General features: G+C 47.7%; 6 protein-coding genes across 6 annotated transcripts; 5 read left to right on the top strand and 1 right to left on the bottom strand.

Annotated features, from left to right (window-relative positions):
- The first annotated feature begins 73 nt into the window (after positions 1–73).
- Positions 74–581, top strand: LOC135300466 (histone H3). The gene has a single exon (XM_064419935.1). It carries the CDS (start codon positions 98–100, stop codon positions 506–508), a length of 411 nt encoding a protein of 136 aa, XP_064276005.1. The 5' UTR covers positions 74–97; the 3' UTR covers positions 509–581.
- Positions 582–1,132: 551 nt separating this feature from the next.
- Positions 1,133–1,792, top strand: LOC135300454 (histone H2A type 2-C-like). The gene has a single exon (XM_064419922.1). The coding sequence runs from the start codon at positions 1,212–1,214 to the stop codon at positions 1,728–1,730; it is 519 nt and encodes a 172-aa protein (XP_064275992.1). The 5' UTR covers positions 1,133–1,211; the 3' UTR covers positions 1,731–1,792.
- A 7,178-nt stretch (positions 1,793–8,970) lies between these two features.
- On the top strand, positions 8,971–9,734 carry LOC135300456 (histone H1.03-like). Its single transcript, XM_064419925.1, has one exon. It carries the CDS (start codon positions 8,991–8,993, stop codon positions 9,669–9,671), a length of 681 nt encoding a protein of 226 aa, XP_064275995.1. The 5' UTR covers positions 8,971–8,990; the 3' UTR covers positions 9,672–9,734.
- A 6,473-nt stretch (positions 9,735–16,207) lies between these two features.
- Positions 16,208–16,995, top strand: LOC135300485 (histone H4). The gene has a single exon (XM_064419952.1). The coding sequence runs from the start codon at positions 16,278–16,280 to the stop codon at positions 16,587–16,589; it is 312 nt and encodes a 103-aa protein (XP_064276022.1). The 5' UTR covers positions 16,208–16,277; the 3' UTR covers positions 16,590–16,995.
- A 982-nt stretch (positions 16,996–17,977) lies between these two features.
- On the top strand, positions 17,978–18,455 carry LOC135300467 (histone H3). The gene has a single exon (XM_064419936.1). It carries the CDS (start codon positions 17,995–17,997, stop codon positions 18,403–18,405), a length of 411 nt encoding a protein of 136 aa, XP_064276006.1. The 5' UTR covers positions 17,978–17,994; the 3' UTR covers positions 18,406–18,455.
- Positions 18,456–22,130: 3,675 nt separating this feature from the next.
- Positions 22,131–23,175, bottom strand: LOC135300468 (histone H3). Its single transcript, XM_064419937.1, has one exon. The coding sequence runs from the start codon at positions 23,147–23,149 to the stop codon at positions 22,739–22,741; it is 411 nt and encodes a 136-aa protein (XP_064276007.1). The 5' UTR covers positions 23,150–23,175; the 3' UTR covers positions 22,131–22,738.
- Positions 23,176–23,857: the final 682 nt, after the last annotated feature.

Below are 23,857 nucleotides of genomic sequence, written 5' to 3'. Positions count from 1 at the left end.
CAATGAGAGGCTGCAGCAGCGCTATAAATACACCCCGAATAGGCGGAGGGGCTTATTGCAGGTCTCGGTCCGTGTTTGAGTGGTCGCACCCTGAGCCATGGCGCGCACGAAGCAGACGGCGCGGAAGTCGACGGGCGGCAAGGCGCCCCGCAAGCAGCTGGCCACCAAGGCTGCCCGCAAGAGCGCGCCGGCCACGGGCGGCGTCAAGAAGCCGCACCGCTACCGGCCCGGCACGGTGGCGCTGCGCGAGATCCGGCGCTACCAGAAGTCCACGGAGCTGCTGATCCGCAAGCTGCCCTTCCAGCGCCTGGTGCGCGAGATCGCGCAGGACTTCAAGACCGACCTGCGCTTCCAGAGCTCGGCCGTCATGGCGCTGCAGGAGGCCAGCGAGGCCTACCTGGTGGGGCTCTTCGAGGACACCAACCTGTGCGCCATCCACGCCAAGCGTGTCACCATCATGCCCAAGGACATCCAGCTGGCCCGCCGCATCCGCGGAGAGCGCGCCTGAGCCTTGTCAGAGCTTTACCAGCTGTGTGAAACAAGTATTCCAATCAACACAAAGGCTCTTTTAAGAGCCACTACATGCACAATTAAAGGAGCTGTTGCACTCTTAAGTTTATATTAAGTTTTAGGGACCTTAAAAAACTACTTAATTTATGCAGTTAGAGTGTGAATGGAGGTAGTATTATATTTTATTAATTTAAATTTTGAAATATAAACAGGAGGGTTGTTATTTTCCGATTCAGAGAACGGTGTTTTTATAAGCTCCAGAGGAGTATGGAAACTGTTTAAATCTGGCAACACGGCAGGGAAAAAAACACAGCATGGAACAAAGGGAAATTCCACTGCCCGCTCTGTGTACGTGTCCCTTGTGCCCCGCTTTTCCCCCTCGCGGAAACCGCCTCACAGCCGCTTTTTCTCCTCTGTATTTTCCTGGACTCGGCTCCCCCCCCAGCCCGCGCTGTGGGGCCGGCTGCTCTCAAAGCACGCCCCGGCCGGGGCAGAGCGCGCGCGGTGCGGCCGGGCCGGGCCGGGCGGGGGCGGCGGCTCCCGTGGGAGGGGCCGCGAGCCGAGCCCCGCCCGCCGCGGCTCCTCATTGGCCGCGCGGAGCGCGCGGGCGGAGGCTGCCGGCGCTGCGGCCGTGGCGATTGGTCAGCGCGGGATCCGCCGCGCCATTGGGCCGCGCGCGGGCCGGCAGCGAGGCTCGGCCTATGAGGAGGCGGCGTTGGCGCGCAGGGAGGGGATATAAAGGCGGAGGGCGGCGGGCGGCGGTGTCGGAGGCGCTGAGTGTCGGTGTCGCTGGGAGTTTGTTGGCTGAGCGAGCGAGAGAGCGAGGGAAGATGTCCGGGCGCGGGAAGCAGGGCGGGAAGGCGCGCGCCAAGGCCAAGTCGCGCTCGTCGCGGGCCGGGCTGCAGTTCCCCGTGGGCCGCGTGCACCGGCTGCTGCGCAAGGGCAACTACGCGGAGCGCGTGGGCGCCGGCGCGCCGGTGTACCTGGCGGCCGTGCTGGAGTACCTGACGGCCGAGATCCTGGAGCTGGCGGGCAACGCGGCCCGCGACAACAAGAAGACGCGCATCATCCCCCGCCACCTGCAGCTCGCCATCCGCAACGACGAGGAGCTCAACAAGCTGCTGGGCAAGGTGACGATCGCGCAGGGCGGCGTGCTGCCCAACATCCAGGCCGTGCTGCTGCCCAAGAAGACGGAGAGTCACAAAGCCAAGAGCAAGTAAAGCAGGCGGCGGGAGCGTCCGGAGTCCAGAAGCGAAACCCAAAGGCTCTTTTCAGAGCCACCCACAGAGTCGAGAAAGAGCTTGAGACGCTGTGGCCGGGGGAAGGGAAGGGAGGGAAGGGCGGCTGTGCTCGTGTCCGGCTGCGTGTGCGCGGTTTGTCGCGTTCGCTGTGCCCGCCCGGGCTCGGGGGCAGCGCTCTGCCGGCCCGGAGCCGCTGTTTCGGGAGGAGCGCGGGATGCGCCGGAGCCAGGGCCGGCCCGCGCGCGCTTTGGGAATGGCGGGGGCGCCGAAGGCTCCCTGGGCAGGGCCGCGGGAGGAGCAGCGAAGAGCCGAGTCCGGAGCGCCCGTGCTCCAGGCGGGTCTGCAGCTGCCTTTGCCTTTGAGCCAGGGGCGGGAAATGGGGAAAAGAAACCCTGCGGCGCCGTGGAGAATTTGGGCATATCGCATTTTGCTACAATTTTCATGGGGAAAGGCAATTTAACCCAAGCGTCTTGCCCTGTGTGGAGTTTGTTTTATTTCTGCCTATTAAAGAGCCGCTGAGGAACAGCAGCCTGACGTGTGCTAAGTGGGAAGGAGAGGGAGGGAAGATAGGTGCATTTTTAAGGGGAGGAAATTGGAAGTAAATGCAGTAATACGTAAGTATGAAAACGTAGCAATCCAGCTCTTTTGAAAGATTAAGTGGGTGGCTCTGAAAAGAGCCTTTGGGTTTTTTGTCGCGGTGGTTCGGTAAGGCAAGGCTTTAGCCGCCGAAGCCGTAGAGAGTGCGGCCCTGGCGCTTGAGGGCGTAGACCACGTCCATGGCCGTGACCGTCTTCCTCTTGGCGTGCTCCGTGTAGGTGACGGCGTCGCGGATGACGTTCTCCAGGAAGACCTTGAGCACGCCGCGCGTCTCCTCGTAGATGAGCCCCGAGATGCGCTTGACGCCGCCGCGCCGCGCCAGGCGGCGGATGGCCGGCTTGGTGATGCCCTGGATGTTGTCGCGCAGCACCTTGCGGTGCCGCTTGGCGCCGCCCTTGCCGAGCCCCTTGCCGCCCTTGCCCCGCCCGGACATGATCACACCGCCGCTGCTGCCGCTGCTGTGAGCGGCGCCGCCCGCGGCCCGGGCCTTTATGGGGTTCGGTCGGACCTGGTTGGGAGCAGGGGCGGTTCCGGCGGGCGGGGCCGCGCGGCGCCTCCGCCCCTTTGGCCGCCGCGGCCCCGCCCGGGCCCGGCCGCGCTCTCCGCGCCCGCCCCGCCCCCGGCTCTGCCCTCGCTCCGCGCCCGGCTCGCTGTGCCCCAGCCTCGGCTCCCCCCAGCCGCTCTTCCCTGCCCCGTCCCCTGCGGGCGGTGTCGGCCCCGGAGCTCTCTGTGGAGTCTGAGCGGCTCCTCGCGGTGGTGGCCGTCTGTGCTTGGTTCCGGGCATGGTTGCAGCCCGCTGCGCTGGGGCTCGGCCGGCCCTGCCGGCCCCGCGAGCCTTCCGCGGGTGCTGGCGCTGCGCTCTCCCGGTGCCGGGCTTCCAAAAAGCGAACAGCCTTAGGAGCTGCTTTCCCGAACTTCGCCCGCTTCTCTCTTGCCACCTGTTTCACAGCATTTAATTTCCCTTTAACATTGCCTCATCACTTTTTCTACCCGATGATAGAAACATATGTTTGTCTTCCTATGGTGGCTCTCTTAGATTTACAACGAATATTTTCTACCTTACTGTGTTTTTTTACCTACTGCACGACTTTTTTATTTTTTTTTTGTCTCAGATTTAAGGTATAAAGAACCTACTTTTGGGGAGTACTAATTTTTTCCAAGCATGGGGACAAATATTATAATGTGATTTTGTTTTATTTCCTTTAGTAAGTTGTACTAAATCCTCTAAATATCTTGGTGTTCTTATACTGTGTACTGTATACTGGGAACTAAATATGACAGTATATACAAGCATTGTAAATTAACTTAACCAAGTACACCTTACAGTGAAAATATTTGCCAGAAAACTGTATGTCGACTTCATTCGTCTTTCTCCTTTTTTTGATATGTGTTTTGGGCCTACATATGCTCTGGAACCATGTTAAGCATCACTTCATGTCAATATGTATATACGTATGTATGTGTGTATATATATATAATAAAAAATAACGAATAGCTTAATAATGTACAAAGCCACTGACTAACCACGGCAAGTATTCTGTTAATTAATCATAAATATTCTGAATGAATTTCCAATAGTTGTTCTTAATTTATTCCTCCCGTTTAAGTTTTCCTAGATGGGGTTCATTGTGGGCTTTTTTATGTTTTTCTGAGGATTTGGTGATGTTTGGTATTCTGCTTGGTTTATTTTGTTGTTGCTTTGTTTTTTTCTTTCAGAAAATCAGCACAGAACTATTATTATAAGTAGAAGATATTTTGTTTTGTATTTTATGAACACTAAGTTGACTTCTCTATATTTCACCAGTGAGGACCAGCACTCACTGAATACCAGAAATGTGAGCATGTCAGCTGTGAACTCCATCTCAAAATGACTTCCAGCCGCAGGAAACAGCAGAAATTGCTGTGAAATGGCTGCCGTGGGCTTTATATGCCTCCAGATATTTGTATACATGCAGAGCCTTACAAAGCAAGCTTTATCCATCACTGTATTTTTATTTAGCACTTTTCTGAATAATGTTTTCACTCACTTATGAGCCATCTGGTTATCTTCCCCTCTTTTATCTTCTACAATGCATGCTGAAGAATCCACCCAATAATCTCCTTTTTTATGCAAGAGTTAAAATCTTCAGAAAACTGAAAAGCAGCAGGGACACACTTTTCCCTGAATTTTGGTTGTTTACTCAAAGTTTCAAAGGCTGAAGACTGGATGATAAAGTTCCCTTGGAAGGTTTGCAGTTTACATCATTAGGTTAGAAATAAATCTTCCTCTCCTCTAAATGCTCAGTAAAGAGATTTTAATGCAGCAGTATTAAGACAAGAAAAGCATCAAAAAAGAAGGAGGAATGCAAGTATCTTTTTTTTTTTTTTTAGAAGAAACAGTAAAATTTTAAGTTATTTTAATAGAAACTGAAAGGGAAATAAACATGTTGTAATGTTGCAATGCAAGATGTATTTTGTTAAAACTGCAACACCAATTTAGTAAGTTTTGAAACTTAAAGGCAGGCAGACATTTCATTCCATGCAGGAAGACCTGGAGTGTGTTCTGAGTAACCACTGCGGTCTGGTCTGTTACACATTAATAACAACTCACTTACCTGGCACCAGTGGAGTTGGACAACTCCATGAACTGGTTTTTTATATGAAGGAAAAGAAAAAAAAACCCATCTAGGTTAGAAATTTTGCAAACATCCCTGACGTCCCTCACTACACTGTAGAAAACCTTCACCTCCTTGTGCCATATCTGGAGTTTCCAAAGGGAATTCCTGTTTGTTGGTTGTAGATGAGAAGGCCTCACTCACCTCCTACCACTACAATCCTGGGAAGAGGTCTAAAATGCTTCCTAGAAAACCACTGCAGGTCACAGAATTCTTCAATCAGCTTTGGGAATCCGACCTGGAAAGTGGCTCTTTCTAGTGCTTATTATCAGATCTGTACTGTGGACTAAACATAAAATGACCCTTCTCACAATTCACATCTTTGTGCCAGCTCCAGCAGCAGATTTAGGTCTAATGCTGTGTCAGAAACTCCTTGTGTTCCGTTTAAGAAGGAAAAAAATTACAGTCCATTTGTGTTTCTGCATGCTGGGCAGGAGGATTTCTGTCCTCTGAATGATATTAGTGGACAAATATTGAAATACAGTTTCCATCTGTATTTGAATAATGTGAATTTTAATTTCTATGCTATAAAAATTGTTTCATTTCCTTAAAATGAGGCACGTTCTATTACACGAGGAAAAAAAAAGAAAAATAAATAAAATGTTTATGTATTTCAAATGTGGAATACAGAGTTTTTAACATTCTGAATTGCATATCTCACCTTAGGCCTTGGCCTAGACCCAGAAATTATCAGATAGATAAAATAAGATTACTGTACAACCAAGCCAGAAGCCTCACCATTGTGGAAGCCACAACATTTGGTGAAGAATTTGGGTGCTGTTCATTTAGGCATGGGGTACTGAAAATACTCAGTCTATGTTTGTTATAGGACATTTTGACTTTACTAGTCATTCAGGAAAATATCAGTGGGCACAGAGAAAAATAATGGCAGCCTTCCACTTATTTAACAAAAGTAGCAAAAATTTATTGTTTATTTTACATAAGATCACCCATGCTAGGCATCACCTTTGAAATTTGGCATTAAAGCACATAAAACCAATAATTTTTTTACTACTAACCCTATTCATTGTTGGAACAGGAGCAAGGTTAGATGCCCAATTTTGGTAATCAATGTGCATAAAGTGTAATTAATTTACAGCATGTGTGGGATTTTGATGCAGAACATGAACCCACTTGACAATGTTTTTTTGTTGTTTTTGTTTTTCCCCCCTCTTTTAACCTTCTGAAAAAACTGGGTAGAATACCTGTGCAGGCCTGTACTAATTCATAAGCATGTTTATTCCCTGGAAGGAAAGCAACAATAGCTTACTAAAATATTTCAATATTTCTATTGACATTTGCGGATTTTAAAAAATATGGGGAAGGCAAATGGAATGATGATACCCAAACACAACTTCTAGGTGAAGAAATGATGGAGTATCAAACCCTGGGAAGCCTCCCTGGTACACAAATGCAAATGCACCAGCTTGCCCTGTTGAGCACATGTTCCCTTTTTTGTGTTTTTCTATAGTGGCTGAAAAAATAAATTCTAGTCTACAGCGGCTGAGAAATTAAAGCTCACTGGGTTACAACACAAATACTTGGATGATTCTAAGCTATTATGCCTGAATATCCAAAAGCAAAACACAGCTGAAGGAAAAAAGTCAGGCAAATTCCATCTGACTTGCTTCAACACTCAGGTCTGCCCTTCCTGTCTTGTGCTCACCTTTGTTTTGGTCTCCACCAAACAGGAATTCACAAGGGTTCCTTTCCTGCCAGCATCCACTGCCCCACATTATCAAATCTGCTTTTTCTTGGACTCTCACAGTGGGTAGAGATTACCCCCAAGGCTCAGTGACAGCTTACATGAAGGAAAGATGAGTTTAAGAGAGTTGAATCACAACTCTGAACACTTCCCCATTCCTAAGTATATCAATATACAATCATGACAATGAAAATAACAAAAAAATACTAATTGTTCTGTTTATATTCCCAGGAATTTCAGAATTTCTTTCTGCCATAAAGAAGTAGGAAGAAATGAAAGATTACTGAGTCTTTCAAGGGTTGATCAAGATTACAACAGTTCCTGTACAAGCCCAGAAAGTGGAGAGATAGCTGCCAATAAATGTGAATATCTTGACACAAATTAACCACTGATATGTAAATATCAGGGGACTAGAGAAGTAGAGATATTAGCACTAGTGTCTCTGGGTGGTTTTGAACTGTTTTTGTTATGGGATTACTATTACTAGTTAAAAAAAAATATTTTCAGCATTCTGCTGGTGTTCAGCAGTGTCACAGAAGGCCTTAATCCTCCCCCACTATAGGAAATAAGTATCAGATTAAGTGGGCATTAAATTTATTTTCCCATTTCTGTGCTTAAGCAAGGAACAATGCAACATTCTGCAGGGACACACCAGGGTTTTGTTATGCTTGTTATTATCATCCAAAACGTGCATTTACTTTTGTTTTAGAGGTTTAATAAGGGAGACCTCACTAAGCTGTATTTTTTTTTTTCAATGTTTACCTTCAAGCAGGGGAAAACAGGTATTTCAAATTACCAGAATAAATCCAGTATTTCCTCTGACTATAGCAGTTTAGATTTTTCAATAAACATGGGTAATAAGAAAAGAACAGGACAATTCTCAAATTACTGAAGTCGCTGAGTTTCTTTATTTTCACACTCTCAAACAGCGGGGACTCCAGGTTTTACCGTCATTTCATTCATCCTTTCGCACCTCCTTTTAGCTCTGAGTTTAGCTGCTTGCAGGGTTTTAGGAGCTGATGATAGCCCCGGATATGGAGGGAACAAAGACAATGCGGCTGCAGGCAGACTGTTAACTGCCCGGCGTTTGGAAGAAAGAAACATTGCATTGAAAACGAAGGAAAAAAAAAAAGGAAAAAAAAAAAGAGAGAATCTATGCATCGTTTGTAGTACGGAGCTGCCACTTCCCGGGGCAGGAATGCTCTTGCTAAGGTGTAGGTTCGGTTCTTCTGAAAGTAAAGAAGTGGTGAATCACCAGATGGTGTTATCAAAGATAGAAGCTTACGCAACCAACATTCTTTCATTAAAACCGAGAAACCAGTTTTGCCCTAAGTGTCCTGGCTACTCAACACACCCTCAAAAGTTGAATTTTCAGGTTTAACTCCCCGTACAATTCAAAATTCAGTACACTCCAGATTCTGCTTCCCAACCAATTTTAATTACGGGGCAAAGGAGAATAATTACGGCACGTATTAACACTAAAAGCAGGTAAACTGTAATTGTAGTAATCCTGATTTCGGGATTTAACAAAGGAATGCTACTTCGGTAAGGTTATATGGAAGATGCAGCGACAGGAGCATCGGTGCACAGAGGGGGCACGCCGGTGCTTTGTCCCCCTGGAATGCCCGAGCACAAGGAAAGTAACACGGACTTCCACCCAGGCTGCCCAAGCACAGACGCTGCCCAAAGGCAGCGGCTGAGGCACGGCGGTGCCTGGGGGGCCGGGCGCGGGGATTTCGGGGGGCAGCGGCTCGGCCGAGGGAGCCAGCGCTGCGCCGGCCTCTGGGGCCGCGGGGCAACGCTGTGTTACTTCCTCGGAATAAATGTCCATTTGCTCTGACACCAACCGCTCAAACCAGTCCGGTTTTTTCCTGATCTGTAGAGGACCTTCTAAAGAACAAGATTTTGTGCCAGTTGTGCCCGTTTAGCTCACGGTAAATTTTTAATTTAAAATATAAACCGAAGCTTTCTCCCTGCCGAGGTCTCTGCAGCCGCCCGCCGCGAAGTTTCGGCGGTCGCGTTTCCCTCATTTCTGCTCCTTCTAAGGAGAAACTCCACCGGCTTGTAGCGCAGACTCCCCCCTTCCCTCCCGGCCCGAAACGGGGTGCAGAAGCGGCAAATTTCGTGAGGAAAAAGCGCTTTTTGGACCTTGAAGAAACACAGCGGGCGCGGCGGCGGGCGGCGGAGCGGCCCAGCGCGCACCAATCAGCGCGCGGGCGCCGCTATAAAAGGCGCGGCGGCGGCGGCGCCTCCATTGTTCGCCCGGACCGCGCCGCAGCCGCCATGGCCGAGACCGCTCCCGTCGCCGCGCCCGATGTCGCCGCCGCCGCCCCGGCCCCGGCCAAAGCTCCCGCCGCCAAGAAGCCGAAGAAGGCGGCGAGCGGCTCCAAGGCCCGCAAGCCCGCGGGGCCCAGCGTCACCGAGCTGATCACCAAGGCCGTGGCCGCCTCCAAGGAGCGCAAGGGGCTCTCGCTCGCCGCGCTCAAGAAGGCGCTGGCCGCCGGCGGCTACGATGTGGAAAAAAGTAACAGCCGCATCAAGCTGGGCATTAAGAGCCTCGTTAGCAAGGGCGTCCTGGTGCAGACCAAGGGCACCGGCGCCTCCGGCTCTTTCCGCCTCAGCAAGAAGCCCGGAGAAGGGAAGGAAAAAGCTCCGAAGAAAAAAGCTGCCGCAGCCAAGCCCAAGAAGCCGGCGGCGAAGAAACCCGCTAGTGCCGCCAAGAAGCCCAAGAAGCCGGTGACAGCGAAAAAGAGCCCCAAGAAAGCCAAGAAGCCGGCGGCCGCCGCAGCCAAGAAAGCAGCGAAGAGCCCCAAGAAGGCGACAAAAGCTGCCAAGCCCAAAAAAGCGGCGGCGGCAGCGAAGAGCCCGGCTAAGGCGAAAGCGGTGAAGCCCAAAGCAGCCAAGCCCAAGGCAGCTAAGCCCAAAGCAGCCAAGGCAAAGAAGGCAGCACCCAAGAAAAAGTAAATGGGTGCGGAAAAAAACCCTGTCTGCATTGCAGATAAACCCAACGGCTCTTTTAAGAGCCACCCAATTTTTCACAAAAAGAGCTGGAACTCTTCTAATTTATTTTTTTTGTAATCTTTGTGTTATCCGTGCGCAATTAAAACTTTTTTTTTTTTTTTTTGTTTCTCCATTGCTGTCTCTTTTAGGTGGACCTGGTAACTTCTTTGCGCATCGCCGGTGCAGAGCAGCGGCGCATCTCAAATAAATCAATAATCCCCGAGCGGCGCTGCAAATACCTTCCCGCTCTGTGCAGGAAACCGGGGCCGACCGGAGCTCCTCGGGGTGGCGAGAGGCACCGCTCCGGGCGCCTCGGCTCCTGGCAGGGGGATGGCGGTGGGATTGGGGATGCTGGGGGGATGGCGATGGGGATAGGGATGCTGCAGCTCCCCATGGTTATCCGCCCTCGGCCGGGAGGCGGAGAGCGGCGCCGGGAAGAGCCTCGCACCGCCCCCGAGCCCGGCAGGTTTCGAAAAGCCCGCGCTCCGCAAACATTGGCCGTCGCTCGGGCTTTTCTGGTGCCCGGCCATTTGCGGGTTAAAGAGGCGCTCCCCCTTTCTCTTTACGTTCGAGTTCCCTGGTAGGTTTGTACCGCTTCTTACACCTCCCCCATCCCTTCGGCCTTTTTCTCTCCCTGTCCGGTTTTGTGCCCGCTTTGGGAGCCGTGGGGCCAGCGGGCTCCGAGGGGTTAAAGTTTGGAGCTGCCTGGGCGCAGTGCTGCGCTTCGGCGCTCACTGGAGCTGCCGCGCTCAGCTCTTTACAGGGTGTTCGTTTTGGCCCACTTGGAAGCATAAAAACTTGGTATTTTCAGCACATGTAACAGCCTATAGCTCTGGTCACTGGCAGTTCTCCCGTCTCGGTTTAAAGGATGCAGTGCACACTTTGTTTTACTTTTTACTTCCTCTGTGAAGAAGTGGCTTACTGGGAGTATGAGGAGATCATAGCCTGTGGGCCAGGATTTACTTTGTTAATGAGCACAGAGCTGGACCAAAGCTGATCTCTCACTCATATGACTCAAATATTGTAAGGAATTGTTCACAACAATAAAGGGTGTATGTGTGCAGGAACACTGAATGCACTGCCTAATGAGCTCCAGTGGTTATACTGTCCATTTCAGGAGCAAAATTACCCTTAAATCAAAAATTCCTGTTAAACTTGTGAAGCTGGGTTGGGCAGATGCGTTTCCCTGCTGGGAAAAGGGAGTGCAGCAGCAAAGAGCAAGAGTGTTCTGGGAAAACTCGTGCTGTGGGGATAAGTGTAAGGTCACGTTTATGCCAACTGCACCACTGGCATGTCAGTCACAACCCAAATTCATCTTTTCTCATCCTGCTTTCCCCTGAGCTTGGGCACTGCTGGCCCTGCAGTCTGAGCTCAGCTGTGGCAGAGCCGTGCACAGCTCCAGGCTGATTCCCCTCAGAAACAGCCGAGGTTAAATCACCAAATCACCAAGTCACTGACACGGTCTGGTCACTGCCTGTCCCTCAGGACCCACAGCACCTTCAGAAGGCTTCTCTAGCTGATAAGCAGATTCCTATTCCTGACATAAGGAAAGCTGATATCCTAAGAAAAACTCAGGGGTTACTCTTTTGCTATCATGGCTCAAATTCCTTGCTAACCTACTGAACTGAGGTTCAGTTTCGTGATTTATGATTGCAGTGAAGAGGGAACACATCTCACTCTTCTATGACACATTTTTTTGGACATAATTTGGTCATTAATTTTTAAATTAATTTAACATTAAGCATGTTAAGATGCCTTGATAATGGCAAAAGAAAGAAAATGCATAAGCTCTGCTCAGTATTTTCTAAGATGTGCTGGTGTTTAGTGTCTGATCATACTTCAACAAAAAACCAAAGGATATACTTTATGATTAAATGCTCAGCCCCAAAAGTAGAAAGAAGGTAAAAAACAAATAAACAAGGGTTCAGCATTGCAATTTATTACCTGGCAGACCTTGTTTCATTTCTTTTCTCTTCCATAGGGTCAGCTGTTTATTTCACAGATGTGCTTACTTAACAAATGTCAATATCAAAAGTCTGTGGTGTTCCAATAATGCAAAATGAACCAGTGAATTAGATAAAGGCCTACATACAGCAGAACAGACATAGGAACCTGCCAAGAATTCTGTTTAAGTTACTCCCCCCAGAATAACAAGTCACTTTCTACTGATCAACACTTCTTTATGATGGGGTTACAGAATTTTTCATCAGCATTAGTCACCACAAAGCCCAATGGCCTGTCAGATTACAAAACCAGGTAATTTTCAAACATATGTTTCTCCCTGTGTTCATTCTCTCTTAGTGGGTTGTGTTATTCCTGTACTTGTGTATATCTATATCTTTTATGGTAGTTGTCAGGTGAAAGAGTTTGTTTTGCCTGGTCTCATCATGTCTTTGAAAAACAATAAAAAAGTCTCCCTTAAGGGCTCAATTCTTAAAAACATCAAAGGTGGAGTTTTATTGCTATTGAAACTGTTCCACTAATTTATTAAGAGATCTTCTGTGTTTGGTAGAGAAAAGTAGAAGCTAGACTTCCATAAAAAGCAAACGGTGTTATTTCAGGCACAAATATGTTTAAAATTTGTGCTGGAAACTGTTGATAAGACAGGGATGTTGAAGTTGTTGCTGAGCAGTGCTTACACAGATCCAAGGCCTTTTCTGCTTCTCGCACCACCTCACCCATGAGCAGTGCACCAGGAGCTGGGAGGGGGCACAGCCCCTCAGGACAGCTGATCCCAGCTGCCCAAAGGGATTTTCCAAACCGTGCTGTTTCGTGCACAGCAGATAAAGTTGTGGGGAAGAAGAAGGGAGGAGAGGATTCCAGTGATGGCTTTCATGTTCCCAAGTCACCATCAGGGTGACAGATCCCTGCTCTCCTGGAGGTGCCTGTACCCCTGTCTGCCCATGGGAAATGATGAATTCCTTGTTTTCCTTTGTTTGCATGCATGGCTTTTGCTTCACCAATTAAATTGTCTTGATATCAAGGCACAAAGTGTTTTTTCACTTTTCTGATTTTTTCCCCCATCTCTGGAAATCAGTGAGGGAGCAGCTGCATTGTGCAGAATTGCTGGCTGGGGTTAAACCATGACAGCTGAATAAAGCAGAGAAAAAGTCCTTCCTGTTATCCTGGGCTAAATAAATTGTAAAATGTAAATTATATACATTTAAAGATTAAGTTTACAGGTTCTCAAAAGGAAGGAGCTGTTTTCAGTTGTGAAACACCTACAATGTGTGGGCAGGAAGCTGGGGACAGCCAGATGTGGAGTCTGGAAGAGGGTAACATAAATAGCATTAATACCAGACCTGGTCTCTGCTGCTTGCATGACAGTAGCACCGATTTGAACCAGCTTGAATTTGGGTGCAGAACCACTTTTCAACTAGACACCTTCCACATAGTAAGATTACAGAACAGAGTTTTCCTTCCACAAGTTTAATTTTTACTATCTAGATCACAATGCACCCAATGTTCTGCTGGACACAGGGTTATCAAATATTCTTCTGTGGGAATTTGAGATCTCTCCTCTACCTAACATGTTGTCAAAGCATAATGAAGGCCTTGGTGTGAAGGATCCTAGGATCTCCATGTTCAATTTTGGACAATTATTTCTAGGCTTGGAGTTATGTTGCATTCTGACTTTCACTTTGCACATAGTTTTGTTGATCTCTTTGAACTTCTATTCCCACATGAATTTTGTTCATCAGTCCTGCAGGAATAGCTGAGACATCAGTGAAACCTCAGTGACTGCAGGATTCTTTTTTCAATGATTTCAGGATTGGGCTGCCAACAGCTATGGAAGAATTGAAATGTAAAAAATAATAATAGGATTATGGCTTACATCAAACATTGCAACTTGATCTAGCAAAAGAAATCCTTGCCTGCAGCATGGAGGTGAGATGACAACCAAGGGCCAAGGCAAGGGCTGTAGCTCACTGCCTGTGGCCTGCACTGCACCTCCTGTTATCCGTGCACATCAGGAGATTTGTTCTTGGTGTCAGAGAGAATGATGGGGCTGAAGGGGAGCTCCTGGGGAGATAGGATGGCCACACTCTGGGTCTGAGGAACAGCACAATTGGATCAAAGTCATGATCTGAACTTTGAAGGACACATGGCCAAAACAGGAACTTTTGCCTGATAAAGTCAATTATACAGCAAATTGCAGACTACTGTATATGGTGATAACTTCTACGAAGTATGTGCTGCCACATATGTGACTATGCTACTCAGTTCTCCACCTAGATCATGCCACACATGAGAGGGAGGGTGGGATAAGATCATGTTTGAGATAAGGAGGGTAGAAATTTAACCTGTTTGGGAGGGAGACAAAAAGACCTTGGAGACAGTCAACAGGCTACTCTCCTCTCCCTCCTCCCAGATGGGCAGGCCTTTCTGGTAAACTGCATAAAATAATAACAATAATAACAATAATAACAATAACAACAACAATAATAATAGTAATGTCTGGGTTAACACAACATTATTGTTCTTGTTGGAGCTTTATCATAGTGCACTTAGCACTGGCAGTTCTGGATTTGTAGTTCAGTTTCTTCAATAAAGTGCTCTGTTCTCCTGTCTGTGATTACAGAAGTTCTTCAATACAACCACATCTGTAGAGCTGAAATGTTAAGCTGCACTATTTGTGAATCTGTGCTCATGTTTCTTATTTTACACTACCAGGCTTACAGTGCTGAATTTGCAGGAATCAAAACTTAAGGCCAGCTGCACCCAGCCCCTCTGATGTGTGAGGATGAGCTGGAATGCAAGGGTGCTCATTCTCTGTCAAGTTTCTGTACTCTTAATGCAACACAGAGGTTAGTCTGTATGATCTTTGAATGTCTCTTCCATAGGAAATGATTCAATGGATCTTAAGTTACTGTTTAATTTTATCAGACCTCACAGAATAGATGAAATTTAATGTATAATTAAGAATCAGCAGTGAGTGAAGAAGAGCAGGAACTCAGCTCAAAACTTGCTTTTCCAAATGGTTTCTGATTATTTGCAAAGCAAACAGACAGCAAGAGACAGAGGAAAATGTTATGTAGTCAGTCACAGATCCTGGGGCAGAAGCAGCTCATTATGGAGCAGGATTTATGTTATGAGATTGTACCTTCATTTTATTCCTTTGGGAAAAAAAAATAAAAAAAAGCTCAGCTTTACAGAGCTGTACGATACATCACAAGCTGCTTAGGTGTGTGATTTGCCCAGGATTTTGTGATAGCCTCATTAGAGGTATTGTGGTAACAGTGGTAGCAGTTCCTAGGGAGGAGCTGTGATAGAGTCAGAGTCCCTGAGGTCTGCTTGAACAGACTGAGGGGCTGCATTTTCATGGCAGAGTAACTCCAGGGAGTTCTGCAGTGCTACACTGCCCTGCTGGTGACACTCTGGGGACTCCCCTGTGTACTCAGAGTGACAAACCTGCTGCAAGCATGACACCAAGTGTACTGTTAGCAATGCAGGACATACCTACCTTACTCCCAAAATCTGCTGGAAGTGACAGAAGAGCTGACTGCAGAGTGCCCAATTTCTCCTGATAGCCTGGTCTCCCTCAGCAGTCCATGGTTCCTGAAATTCCCTCCCTGAAAGGAGCAAACTGGCCTTAGGGAAGGTAACACCTGAGCCTTGGCACCCCAACTGCATTCCAGAAGTATCTCCATAGCCCAGACGAGAATACTGAAAATTCCTTGTGGAACAGAGCCTTTGTCAGAGGTTTGAAATTTTAGGATGTCTCTGTCAGAGTTTTGGTATTTGCCTTGCCCCGTTTGGGTTTCCTTTGGGCCCGTGCTGAAAAGATGGTGCAGGAACACGTGACAGATGCAATTATTTTCATTTATCAGTGAGAGAGGGGCCAGTGAACAGTGATTTCTCTGCCAACAGGTGCAAAATCTCTTTCTGTGGTCTTAGGAAAGATAAATTGATTATTGCTCAATCTTTTGTTGTATCCTCATGAAGGCACACATTACATAAAAGCTGCTCAGCCAGTAAGAAAGAAAAAACACTATCAAGCAATGAAAAAATATCTGGGAGAGGACAGCAAACACCCAATACAGGACACTTTTGTTATCCTCCCTGATAATTTTCAGATCGAAAACAATCTATTGAACAATTTTTTGCTAAATACAACTTGATTTCAACAGCAAAATCTCAGAACATTTTCCTCCACTAAAGAGACTGAACCCACAATTAATAAATACCCAAGAAATGCAAAACCACCCTTATTTTTTCAGTATTTATTTTTTCAATTGCTGTAATCAAAACTTAAAAAATACATGAATCGTTATAATAAAACAGACACGCTCTCCGGGCTATCTGAAACACAAGAAACACGCCGAAAAGCGACAGAAACACCGAGCCCGTTGTGCTTCGGGGAAGGGAAATTCACACAAATCCCGCTGAGCCGCAGAGAACGCGGGGAGGTGGCGGGAGCCAGACGCAAGCCCCGCCCCCTTTTCTACAGTCTTCAACTAGGTCGGACCGAACCCCATAAAAACCGCGGCGCGGGCGGCGCTACATCAGACCAGCGGTGTCGGCAGTCCTGGTGGCAGCGGCGGCAGCGGCAGCAGCAGAAGTTCCATAATGTCTGGCAGGGGCAAGGGCGGCAAGGGGCTCGGCAAGGGCGGCGCCAAGCGGCACCGCAAGGTGCTGCGCGACAACATCCAGGGCATCACCAAGCCGGCCATCCGCCGCCTGGCTCGGCGCGGCGGCGTCAAGCGCATCTCGGGGCTCATCTACGAGGAGACGCGCGGCGTGCTCAAGGTCTTCCTGGAGAACGTCATCCGCGACGCCGTCACCTACACGGAGCACGCCAAGAGGAAGACGGTCACGGCCATGGACGTGGTCTACGCCCTCAAGCGCCAGGGCCGCACTCTCTACGGCTTCGGCGGCTAAAGCCTTGCCTTACCGAACCACCGCGACAAGAAACCCAAAGGCTCTTTTAAGAGCCACCCACCTATTCCTTTAAAAGAGCTGTATTACGATGTTACAGAGGTCGGAAGAGAAGGATGACATTGGTTTTAAATGTTTCCAAAGCTGTTACTGCAATGTTACTTGTGCTTTAGCGGATCTCTCAAATGTGTAAGTTCACTGCTAACAGGGAATTTCTCTTTGCAGTATAAGGTGGCTCTTTTGTGTTCCAAATTATTTTCCAAAAAATATTAGGAAATTTTAACGAATATTAATGCTAGAAAAATCGTTCAGCTGCCCTGAGGTGAATGCTTGCTGATATTTCTATTGCCCCCTACACGCACACCTTGTCTATGATATATTTGCTTCTAAAATAAAGGAGTAAATCTAATTCTGTTTTCTAGCGATCCTTTGGTGCGTCAGGGGGAGGGAGGGGGAAAGGGGGGGAAAGGGAGGGATGGGAGGGGACTGGACAATAAAACCAAATTATGAGCCTAGGAACATTTTCTTCTTAATGTATCAAAAGATGCCTTGTTTTTATACTTTTGTCAACACAAATAAATACAAAAAAGAATCCCCCCCCCCCCCCCCGAAAAATTTTGTTGTACCTAGAGATCAAAAGGAAAAAAAAACTATTTTAATGTTACATGAAACCTTTGAAAATTATTTGGCAATTGCAGCCAATTATATCAATATGTATTTGTGGCTGCATCTGGATTTCCCACACCATCACGAGTAGGGGAAAATGAAATAGGAGACCAATACCGTATTCCTTTTCAATTAACTTCATAAAAAAAAAGTCAATGGCCAAAGTATCATCATCATGATGTTGCCTGATGACATGTAAAGCTTCTTATTCAGAATTTCCTAATGAAATTAAAACATGAAAACCATAAAAATAGTAGTTTAAAAATGATGCTGATCACTACAGCTTGTCCATTGTATCATAGTATCATAGCTACCAACCTGTGCTCCTGGATTTTGGAGTGCCCGTTTCACGGTGCCAGCCCATCTGTGCTTTGTGTCTTTGCGAATTACGTGTCTATTCACGTAAGGAGCTCTACCACGCTGAAAGAAAATTTTCCTTCTTTTGTGAACGGCCCATCATTAAGAATAGCAAGCCAAAGCAAAGACACAAAGACAGAAGCTATGAAGTGCCAGTGCGGAGTTTCAGCCCCCGCGCCCTTTGCGCTCCGCCGGGTGCGGAGGGGCAGAGCCGCCGCGGAAGCGAAACGAGCGGAGCTTCAGCCCCGGCTGGCATCCCGCGGCAGCCAATGGGAGCGCGCTTCGGGCGGCCAATCAGAGACGGGGCTGCTCTATAAATAGCGGGGTTGGAAGCACTGCCGCATTCATTCCTCTCGGTTGCTGCAGGAGGTTGTGTCCCTGAGCCATGGCGCGCACGAAGCAGACGGCGCGGAAGTCGACGGGCGGCAAGGCGCCCCGCAAGCAGCTGGCCACCAAGGCTGCCCGCAAGAGCGCGCCGGCCACGGGCGGCGTCAAGAAGCCGCACCGCTACCGGCCCGGCACGGTGGCGCTGCGCGAGATCCGGCGCTACCAGAAGTCCACGGAGCTGCTGATCCGCAAGCTGCCCTTCCAGCGCCTGGTGCGCGAGATCGCGCAGGACTTCAAGACCGACCTGCGCTTCCAGAGCTCGGCCGTCATGGCGCTGCAGGAGGCCAGCGAGGCCTACCTGGTGGGGCTCTTCGAGGACACCAACCTGTGCGCCATCCACGCCAAGCGTGTCACCATCATGCCCAAGGACATCCAGCTGGCCCGCCGCATCCGCGGAGAGCGCGCCTGAGCCCCTGCTGCAGCCCCACACAGACCCAAAGGCTCTTTTAAGAGCCACTACGTGCACATCAAAAAGAGCTGCAGCGCTGCTTGAAATTTTCTTTTAAATTTACGCCTGATGCTTCGCAAAACCGCGAAGTGATAAGTGATTTTTAAAACACTCAGTAGTGGTAGTGTGTGAAGTAGAAGTTGGGAGGAGGGTGATCAGAGCCTCGGGCAGGGTGGGGGGGTTTTTCACATCCCTGTGACTGATGGATGTGACACAGCTTTGAGGAGAGAAGGGGGTGGAGGGGCCTCACAGGGACCCTCCTGTGCCTGGGGTCGAGCCCTGCTCAGGAAATTGCACCTTAAACCCCGCCCGGCGCGTTCCAGGCACGGGCAGGAGCTCCCCGCGTTACCGTGCTCTGTTCCCGCGCTGCGCTGCTGTCCCTCGTTACCGTCACAGCCAACAGAGATCCCTTGAGGGGCTGCCACCCTGCTCCAGCAATTCTTAACTCCCGGAACAAGAACAACCATCGCAATAGATCCGTTTTGATTATCTCAGCTATGATTTATATTGTTATACCTGGGGTTAGAACAATGGGCAACCGTGCTGATGGCAGAGGGTGCCTGAGGCTTCTTGCAGCACTGAAAAGGCAAGAAACTGATTGAAAAGTACTGGGGATTAAGGGATAATTTACCAAAATTTTCCAGGTTTGTTACCATAATAATACAAAACTAGTGTGGAAAAGGTTGTGGGTTTTAGTTTATTTGGTTTGGTTTTGGTGGAGGCATATTTTCAATAAGTTTTTTAAAAATCATGGATTTAAAATGTGCATGTTCTTACCCTAATAAGAGTAAATGTATTTGCCTTTTAACTTGCATTTCTTCAGCAGTGATCACCATATATGCTGAGTTGTCATTCCTGCAGCCAGTTCTTCAGCATTCTTCATGAATTTCTGGAAGGACAGATATACACACCTGCACTTTTCAGCCTTCTAAGCACCCGCCTTTGTTCAAATTCTTACAATGAGGCAAGGTCAGTCTAACAAGAGTGAGAATCAAGAGGAGTTAAAAAATAAACCTCTGATTCATTCGTGGCTGATGTTTCTCCAGTTATTTTTGGAATCATCTCCCTTTCTTCTGCAGGGAGCAGTTACCAGATCTGCAAAAATTCACATCTGCTACTTGGGACGCCGCAGCCTGGAGGGCACTGGAAGGCAGCTGCTGGAGGCCAGGGTGGCCCCTGTTGTCTTGAGAGGCTCCTGGGCCCTGTTTGCCTGCCTGGAGACGCTGCTCTACAGACCCCGCCTGGCAGAGACAGCCCTGGGGGCTGGGAAAAGACAGCAGAAAGACTCGCTGAGTTTGCCAGTCAGAGAGGATAAAGATTTGTTTGGGGGTTCTGCCTTTTATCCCTTTCTTTTTTTTTTTTTAATTTTCTCCATTCTTTTTTCTTCCTCCCACAGAAAACTCCCTGAATGAATTTATTGATTGTCGTGGCCTGGTTTTTAGGAGGAGGTTGGAATGGAAGGAGAGGTGTATAGTGAAGCAGGATTAAAATTTCTCCTTATTTTGATTAAGCAGCATGATAAGAAACCTTTAACTAACATAAATTTAATATTTCAGTAGGCCATAAAAGTTCCATCTTCTCTTAAAAGTCAGAGAAAAAAATAAACAACAGAATAATCTCAGCCTTTCTTTCTTCTTCTTCAGTTGTAACAGAGCATCTGAACACTAACTAGGAAAAATAAATAAATAAATAAATAAATAAATAAATAAACTCTGTATTATTTCTAACAAGCATCACCACGTCAATGCTGTAAGATCCTACCCAGTCCCTTTTAGGAATTTTACTGGAGATCACTGACACAGAGCCTGAGAACACAGAGATGTCCCTGATCCCTGCAGAGGTGTTGGACGAGATGACCTCTGAAAGTCCCTTCTGACCCAAACTATGTGTGACTCTACAGGATTGGAGACCAAAAAATTCTTAAAGTAGAATGATCACATTAAAAAGATGGGTTGGTTTTTTTCCTGCTTTTTTTTCTATTCTTTTTTTTTCTTTCTTTCTTTCTTTCTTTTTAATTTTTTTTTTTAAATTTTCCTGCTGTTACTAACACTATTATGATTATGTCAGTTCTTACAACTACCAGACAGGAAGGAACCCCAAGTTCTTCCAGTCCCTGTCTAAATTCCAATCAATTTAGCAGCCATAATGAGTAATTTCCTCATTCACTTTTGGGAGCAGTTTCCACAGATTGGTACCAGGGAAGGCTCTCTATGGAGCTTGGGTTTGCACTATAAGGAACCACCAGTGGCCCCTGCCTCTTTATTTACAATTGCAACATTTCTAAGGCTTTAGTCCTTTTAACCTTTACTGACCTCACATTTGGGCCTAGACACAAAGTTTCAGTCAGTTATAAATTGCAAATGTGTAGCAACAAGGAGTATCAGGATGGAGGCTACTGAACCTCAGAGAGAGAACCAGACATATTGTAAATTTTAATATTCTAATAATGGAGCTCCTTTTAAATTACACTTAGGCACAGTCTCTGTACTTTTCCAGCAGGAGCACTGCCAGGTATCAATTCTCACCCCACTCTGCAAGTGGTGATGGACAAAGAAAAGAATAAAAGATAATAGAACCATTTCAACTAAAAGAGACTTAGAGTGATCATCTAGTACCAGCTGTGAGACAGTTTCTATTATTTAATACACCATGTAATATTGGAACTGAAGAAAAACATGCCAGATGGTGCTGAGGCAGAGGGGGGTGAGAAATGGATGGATCTGAAATTTATGAATGGAGGAAGAGAATGTGAAGGTGTGTATACAGGTATGTAACATTTACATAGATGTGTTTATATTCATTTCCATACCTCCATCACTATGCTATGAGTATTTCTTGTATATAACATGTTAACCTTGTGTGTATTGTTTCAGAAAAATACCATATGAATCCTCTTGCAGGGATCCCCACATGCTATACTCTAATATTTGAATTTTAATTTCAAAACCATTTGGCTGGTGACATTTACAGAAGGGTTTTGGAGAGGCTGGAGTCCATTGTCAAGGACAGAGGAAAAAATGTGAGAGCAAAGAAACAAAATCAATAGAAATCTCAGTTCTTTATTTGTGAATTTGTAGAAAAGTTGACCTCTCTAAAATACTAAAACAGTGACAGTGTAAGACCTGGCACAACCAGAAATTGAACTAAAGGTCAGCTGTAACTTCCTGACTATGAAGTTTTATTGAATCAACTGAATTCTGCTGAGTGTTGGTGTTTGATCTCCTGGTGCGTGTTCCTCTACTGACTCAGTTTTCTTGTCATCAGATACAAACCACTTGTCTTTAACTCTCAAAACTGCATAAACCTATTTCCCACAGGTCTCTTGTTGGCTAAATCTGCCAAGCCCCGACAGCCGCTTTCTTTTCCTCAGCTGACGTGGTCCCAAAGAGGAGCCACAAAACTTCCTGTGCCCGTGCTCTCCGTGCGTTGGGAGAACAGAAGAGAGGAGACTTGTCAGAAACAACCAACCACGGGATTCTCTTTGCCTTTCCAGGCACTCACTGGCCACTTCTCCAGCCTGACCTCAGTCTTAACACATTAAACCAACCCACTCACTCACCCCCACCGCCCACCCTCCCCCCCCCCAAAAAAAAAAAAGAAAAAAAAAGAAAAAAACCAGGCTAAATTATTGAATTTCTCAATTTTTAATCCTTTCATCTGGTTTATAATCTTAGCACTCCTGTTGCTAAATTCTTGCTTAGCACTCCTGTTGTTAGTTATGTGAGGTACAGCTGATATGCAGTTAAAATTTCAGGAGTATACCACAGTAAAAGCAACGATAAGAGTATAATAGTTAATAAAAAGCTGTTTGAAACTTGATGTTTTTCTTCCAGTGCTAACTCAGGTTATACCTTCCACTATGCTTCAAAGCGAACCTGGACTATTCCAAATAGGCTGTTCTACAGAATGTATCAAGTTGGGGGTGGGGGGAAGGAAAAGGGGCAGGGAAAAATACATGTAGGCTGTCTGCCCTAGTATATTTTCCAGTTGCTGTATTTGAACACTAATCTGCTTTGTGCAAATTACTCTGTACAGGTCAATGGGCATTAGGAAACACCTCACTAAAACAGCATGCAACACTGCCTAAAATGGGAAAGCAGCTTAAGGACTTAAAATTGCTAGCATGCTTACATTGGAAATGCAATTACCTTCAAGAATGTCAGAATTATTGACTTTTAAGAAAGTATAAGGAAAGCAGTGTTTCAACTCTCTTGTGCCATGTAGTGGCTCTTAAAAGAGCCTTTAGGGTGTGGAGAAAAGTCAGGATCACACGGAGAGCACCCGGGGCAGGGGCTCAGGCGCGCTCTCCGCGGATGCGGCGGGCCAGCTGGATGTCCTTGGGCATGATGGTGACGCGCTTGGCGTGGATGGCGCAGAGGTTGGTGTCCTCGAAGAGCCCCACCAGGTAGGCCTCGCTGGCCTCCTGCAGCGCCATGACGGCCGAGCTCTGGAAGCGCAGGTCGGTCTTGAAGTCCTGCGCGATCTCGCGCACCAGGCGCTGGAAGGGCAGCTTGCGGATCAGCAGCTCCGTGGACTTCTGGTAGCGCCGGATCTCGCGCAGCGCCACCGTGCCGGGCCGGTAGCGGTGCGGCTTCTTGACGCCGCCCGTGGCCGGCGCGCTCTTGCGGGCAGCCTTGGTGGCCAGCTGCTTGCGGGGCGCCTTGCCGCCCGTCGACTTCCGCGCCGTCTGCTTCGTGCGCGCCATGGCTCAGGGACACACGGGAGCTGCCGCTGCCGAGCCCAACAGCTGAAATAAAGGCACCGCGCTGCCGCAGCCGCTTTTATAGATTGCACCGCTCTCTGATTGGCTGCCGGGAATGCGCCGCTCCGATTGGGTGCTTTCAATTTCGAAAAGCCCGCCATGATCGCGCGCGCCTTTTCCAACGGCTGCTCGCGCCCGGCCCCCCCGATCCCGATCCCGATCCCGGTCCCGGTCCCGATCCCGATCCCGGTACCGCCGGTTCTGCTCCCAGGGCGGTCCCTGCCCTTCCACGATCCTACAGTTCCCCTCAAAAATGGGACTTCATGAGGTGTTTTTTTTTTTCCTTTAATTGACTATTTTTAATTTTTTTTTCCTAAATAGGAATCGTAACATTATTTTGGGGCTTGGGTTTTCCTTACTATAGGGTGCGTGGGGCTGTGTGTTGTGAGGGAGATTTGGTGGGGGAGAGGTTGGGTTCCACTGCATCTAACTCTCATCAGGCGGGGTAAATGTTTGGGGACCAACATTAATTTTAAATGTAACTTGTCTCATCCAAGGGCGAGTGCTTTCCAATGACTCAATCTTTCCAATGTAAAGTGTCCTGAGGTTGCTGGTGAAGCAGAGTGGGGCGTAGGGTGACTTTTCCTCTTTCCTCGCGGTGTACATGAGCAGTATTTCCCACTCGGGTGAGCTGCCGCGGCAGCCCGATGG

The sequence above is a fragment of the Passer domesticus genome, chromosome 5 (genome assembly GCF_036417665.1).
Source record: "Passer domesticus isolate bPasDom1 chromosome 5, bPasDom1.hap1, whole genome shotgun sequence".
NCBI classification, from domain to species: Eukaryota; Metazoa; Chordata; class Aves; order Passeriformes; family Passeridae; genus Passer; species Passer domesticus.
Note: the sequence above shows the minus strand (reverse complement) of the source record. Positions and strands in the feature narration are given on the sequence as shown.